General features: G+C 42.4%; 1 protein-coding gene across 2 annotated transcripts; it reads right to left on the bottom strand.

The window, feature by feature from the left end:
- Positions 1-757: 757 nt before the first annotated feature.
- On the bottom strand, positions 758-5,197 carry LOC119330073 (disease resistance protein RPM1-like). Of its 2 annotated transcripts, none has more exons than XM_037603184.1 (3): positions 4,973-5,197; positions 1,265-4,135; positions 758-1,150 (listed from the first exon to the last, which is right to left on the bottom strand). In XM_037603184.1, the coding sequence occupies exon 2, from the start codon at positions 4,053-4,055 to the stop codon at positions 1,302-1,304; it is 2,754 nt and encodes a 917-aa protein (XP_037459081.1). In that variant the 5' UTR covers positions 4,056-4,135; positions 4,973-5,197; the 3' UTR covers positions 758-1,150; positions 1,265-1,301. The 2 variants fall into 2 exon arrangements, with proteins under 2 accessions (XP_037459081.1, XP_037459082.1); XM_037603185.1 differs by having other exon boundaries at positions 1,277-4,135.
- Between the last annotated feature and the right edge of the window lie 433 nt (positions 5,198-5,630).

The following is a 5,630-nucleotide window of genomic DNA, read 5'->3' as shown; positions in this document are numbered from 1 at the left end:
AGGGAACAACCAGAGTATATCTTATAATTTGGAACAGAGGAAGTAGCTTAAAACAATGCTAATTGCTGGTTTTTGAGTGGGAGCATGAGGAATATGCAGACATACTGTTGCTAATCATATGTGTCATCAGGACGTACACAACTAGGAACAAGAGCAAAGCCGTCCGCCGTTGGCCCAGTAAACAGCGGCATACTGTTGCTAACTAAATACAGTATGTTTTCTGATGAAATCATCAGCCAGCTAGCGCTTGAGATCTAATGATACATGCATGTCCTGTGATCTAATGAAACAATAAGCACCAAGGGACAATTTAGTGAGACCAATCTTACATACATCAAGCTGCTGAATGAATCGTGCCTAGCTTATGCCTTGATTAATATATTTCTTCATGGAAATGGTCAGCTCCAATCATCGCTGCTGAATGAGGCAGAAAGTGGTTTGGTACAGCTTGAACTGCAACTCCCCATATCATCTAGGAGTAGAAAGTAGTTTGATTACATCAGCTCACCCATCGCCTCCTCCGCGTGTTCACGATTTTATAAAGGGAAATCATAAGGACATGCATAAACATGCCGTGGCCTTTCCAAAACATTTTCACTGCATATTCCTCAAGAAAACAAGGAACGTAATCCAACAAAGGAACAACATTCACAGATGTCCAAAATAAGAGATAATAAAACGGGACACAACAAGGCTAGCAATAAAACAGACATGCAACAACCATAGTGACAATAAAAATGAATGCCCGAGCAATAACTAAGAATCGCAAACTAAGTCTTCTATTTATTTAACAGACACAGCTGGAATATGTTCACAACAAGAATGCACACGAAATAGCAGTATACAGTGCAAACAGGTAATGTAAAAATTAGTCTGAATATGAAAACAACACTCGCCTTTAGCCACAACCAGAACAAACCAATACGAAAGATTGTCACACTTGACAAGGAAAAGCACACCATGGCACGAACAGTGGCGGAGGTGGAACAAGCAACAAATGGTGCGTCTTGAATAAAAGCAGAGGAAACCCGGAAAGTATGCACAATCAGCAGCAGCACGAGCGTACACTAACACTGGAATCGGATACTCCTTTTTCCTTGATCTACTATAATGAACTTCATAGCGAAGCATCTTTGTTTCCGCCGGTGACCTACATAACCAACATCAGATCACATCAACACATTGTAGAAGATAATAAGAGGCAAGGGAGAAAGAAAGTAGTGGTACACTGGCACTAGTTGGCAAATTAGAAGCTACTGCTTACTTATGTACATACACATTTCCAAACCAGTCTGGGCATGTCAATATCGGAGAGAATACACCGCATGGGCCCCTCGAATTGCAGAACACTCACGCAACAATGTCAAGAAGTCATTGGTGATTTCCTGGAAGACCAGACGCTGGAGGGGCATGAGAAACTCAATGCCAGGTGGCACCTCCATCATACCACTGAGGTTGGCTAAGACTAATCTTTCCAGGCTCGCCATGGCACCTTGATGTATCTCTAGACGATTCAGATTAGGCATGTCTCTTAGAACGAGAATCTTTAGCTTGGGAAACCACCCTGTGCAAAATGTCAGCTGCTCTCCGTTGTATGCTCTAGTGAATTGTAGACGCGTCAAATTTGACAACCGAGAAAGGGATGGCAGGGGGTCTTCTCTCAATTGTGATAAAGATAGATTCAAGACATGCAAGTTCTGCCCCCCAATAGCTTGGAAGAGAGGTGATTCCTCAAAAGCCCCTTCCGCTAGTCGTCCTCTCAAATACAGCTTTTGCAGGCTTGGCAGGCAGACATTCAACAAGAGAACCTGGTTCTCAGCACTTGCATTCACATCTAGGTTGGACAAATAGCGCATCCGAACTAGAGACTCACCGATGCGGCCACAGTAGTTTCCTTTCACATTCCATAACCTCAAACTTCTCAGTTGCGTCAGCTCCCATAAATGTCTGACAGACTCATCTTGTGCTTCCAATGCTTGTAATGTCTGTAGATTTGTTAGATTTCCAAGACCTTTGGGGATACACATACCACTGCAACATTGAATCTCTCTCCAATCTGGGTCAATTGTTTTCTCAGCAAATAAGTGCCTAAGCTTCTTCAGTTTCCCGATCCCACTAGGCAACTCATGTATGTCAGATCCATGAAGGTCCAGTGTCAACAAATTTGAAAGCTTCTCAACAGACTTCGGGAGCACCTTCACTTTTGTATCACGTAAACACAAATGGCGGAGATTAAAAAGATCACCAATAGCATCTGGAAGCTTCTCGATAGGTAAACCACTTAATTCTAGCACTGTCATATATCTTGATTTGTTACATAGCAGAGGAAGTAGAGTGAATGATGGCATGCAGCCATCCAGTGTAATGACAGTTCGAAGGTGGTGCATGCTAGAAAATGACTGCTGAATATCCTTCTTCACTCTATGCATTACCAATCGACGTCCATCCATCTGTAGAGAACCCCCACACTTATCCTCGTATATAGTACCAAAACAGTTCTTCTGGCACAAGTCAACTGCCAATTCACGTAAGATGTCATGCATTCTGAATCTTTTCATCCTACCAAAATTATTCCTTTCAACAAGTTGCAGCATGTTTCTATCAATCAACTCCTTCAGATAGCCTTCTGCCACTTCTTCTAATGTGCTTTCACCCCTTCCCTCGATGAACCCCTCTGCTATCCATAACCGTACAAGTTGTTTCCTTTTGAGAAGATAGTCTTCTGGAAATAAGCTGCAGTACAGGAAGCAACTTTTCAAGTGTGTTGGAAGGTAGATGAAGCTCAGATGCAAAACATTCCTTATGTGATCAAACCTTGAATTGTTATTTAGCTCCCAACTCAATTGATCATTAATTCTTCTCCATTCTTCCACAGTTTTCTCGCACACACACAAAAGGCTACCAACTAATACAATAACAAGGGGCAAGCCTTTGCATTTGTTAACTATTTGTTCGGACAAAGGCTTCAACTCCACAGGACATTCATGATCAGTATTTCTTGGAAAGGCTTTTTTACAGAAGAGATCCCATGCCTTATCTTCTGGTAAAGCTGCTAGTGTTAAGATGTGTCCTGGAGAGGCAAGTGCAGCAACATGGCCTTCCCTTGTTGTCATTATAATTCTACTACCTTTATCATTATTAGTAAGCACCCTAGACAAATCATCAAATGTTTCTGGAGTCCAAACATCATCCAATATGATCAGATATTTTTGTTGCTCCAGAAAACTCTTCATTGTCTCTTCAAGGCATGTGATGTCCATAGCTGCAGTTTTAGATAGAACACTGACATTATCTTTGAAAAGTTCCTTGCTTATATTCTTCAAGACATCTTCTCTAGAATAAGTTTGGGAGACGGAGATCCAGGCCTGGCACTGGAATTTCTCCCTTGCCTTCTTGTACACATTTGCAGCTAAAGCAGTTTTACCAAGACCTCCCATTCCAAGCAGGGCTATTACAGAGTATCCAAAATCATCGCCTGCCAACCACTGCTCAAGTTTTTCTCTGTTTTTTTCCACCCCCACTAGATCTTCTTCGTCAAGGGAACGTGAAATTTTTGCTAGATCTTGGGACCTCTTGACAATGTAATTAGTGCTGCCACTATCCCCGTTGTTTATCATGGGAACCCAACGGGTTTTTGTCTCTGACAGGTGAGTAAGGTCTTTCTCTATTTCTTTCACCTTGACAGCTATCTGGTTCATAGAAAGCAGAGAACTTTGTTTTCTGAACCCCCTTTTAAGGTAAAAGCAAGACCATGTATCATGTTTCTGTCCTACTAGATACAAGTACTCGTCCACCATGTCCTCCATCACATGTGCTACTTTCCGTACCTCCTCCAACCAGCCGTCATATACTTGACTGTTGCGGTTTCGAATGTCCATGTGACAGAGAACATCATGCATTACGCGAAGCTCCCTCGCAACACGACTCATACTGCCCTGTAGCTCCAATAGCTGTGTCTTGCACTTTGCAAACTGCGCGCTGACATGGTTTGCCGCTCCACTTGCCAAGGCAATTCCGATCTTTTTGATGGCTAGAAGAATCACAATCTCCGCCATCACTTTCTGTGAATTGCTAATGTCCCACTATTGGATGGTGGCCTAGTTGTACATTTTCCTCAATATTATCAGAATGACCACTGCAAAATGGAATAAATGATGTATTAGTTAAACTGTTAGTCCACTCAGCTAGTAGTAAGCACCTACCAAAATACTTGAGAAATCTTCAACCACAATGGAAAAGTACAAGTTCAGAACACTTGTGACTGCTGTAGCCAACTGTGTCAATTAAGTATTATTAACTGATAAGAATAAGTGGCCCTCGACCAAACTGAACATACATACTCCGCTGCCATATAGGGGTATCAGAGGGTAAAAAAATGCCCTAAATTTTCCTAAATGAGGATCTAATTGCATCCCAAATGTATGAAGAAACAAATAGACAGTGTTGTTGATTAAGCTGCAAGAAGATGTATCTGTGATCATGAAAATGAATAAGAAAATAAAGCTATAATGACATAGGAGTCATCAGGAAACATAATTAAAAGAAGGCTTCATGTTCACCTAAGGATATCCTCACACAACAGGAATGTTGACTTCCTACATTATCGTAACTTCTATGCAAGAGCAAGATTACCAACAACTACTCTGCAAATTAATTCCAGATATTTTGTGAAAACAATGGATGGCAGGGAATATCAATATATTACTGCCGTAATAAAGGAGGAATGCATAACTAATATATTACTGTAGATTAAATCACGCAAATGTCTTCTAATTTAACTGCTAGGCACAACAGAATACAGTATGTATAGGCAGTACCACACTTCACATCTCGTCGCTTATTCAGTAGATCCAAACATCAGATCAAATCAGACGATTTCAAGGCCATTATCTCAAGATGGCAATGCTTAATTGAGGATTAAGCTCATGTACGCGGAGAATAAATCATAGTATTTGGCTGCAGGTTGGCTTACCTCGTCGTCGCCGCCGGGGGTCTACTTCGCGGCGGCCACGGCGAGCAAGGGGGAACTTGGCCGGGGCGCCGGGCAGGGAGGCACCGTCGCCTCGCTTACCGCCGGGTGGGACTCGGGCGGGAGGGGCGGGAGCTTGGCCGGAGACGAGGAGCCTAACCCTCGCCGGCGGCAGAACCGTATCCTCCTATCTCCCCTCCCAACTTGTGAGCAGAAGAGGACAAAGCTTGGCCTTGGCGTCGTCGCTGCAAGTGTGAAATAGATCGTTGACCCACGCTTGGCTCGCTAAAAAGAAAAGTAAAAAGAAAGCTTTTTATTGACACAGTACAACCACATGCGCTCGTGTACATGCACATACACTATCTTATGAAACGCACGCTCGTGCACTCCATCTTTATGAGCATATCCAAAACTCTTGACCGGCATCATAAACACTTTATAGTCGACCGAAACGTCACAAAAAAAACCTTTAAAATAAAATTTAAAGGTGAAGCAGTCAAACATCTTTAAACAAGAAAGCTTTTTTTAGATGGTACAACCATAGGTGGTCGTGTACACAAACATACACTATTCTATGAAATGCGTGCTCGTGCACTTCATCTCTATGAGAACATCCAAAACACTCAACCGGCATCATAAACACCTCATAATCGACGAAAAC

This window comes from Triticum dicoccoides, chromosome 7A, assembly GCF_002162155.2.
Source record: "Triticum dicoccoides isolate Atlit2015 ecotype Zavitan chromosome 7A, WEW_v2.0, whole genome shotgun sequence".
Classification (NCBI taxonomy): domain Eukaryota; kingdom Viridiplantae; phylum Streptophyta; class Magnoliopsida; order Poales; family Poaceae; genus Triticum; species Triticum dicoccoides.
The sequence above is the reverse complement of the archived record's forward strand: the minus strand, read 5'-3'. Positions and strand labels throughout refer to the sequence as shown.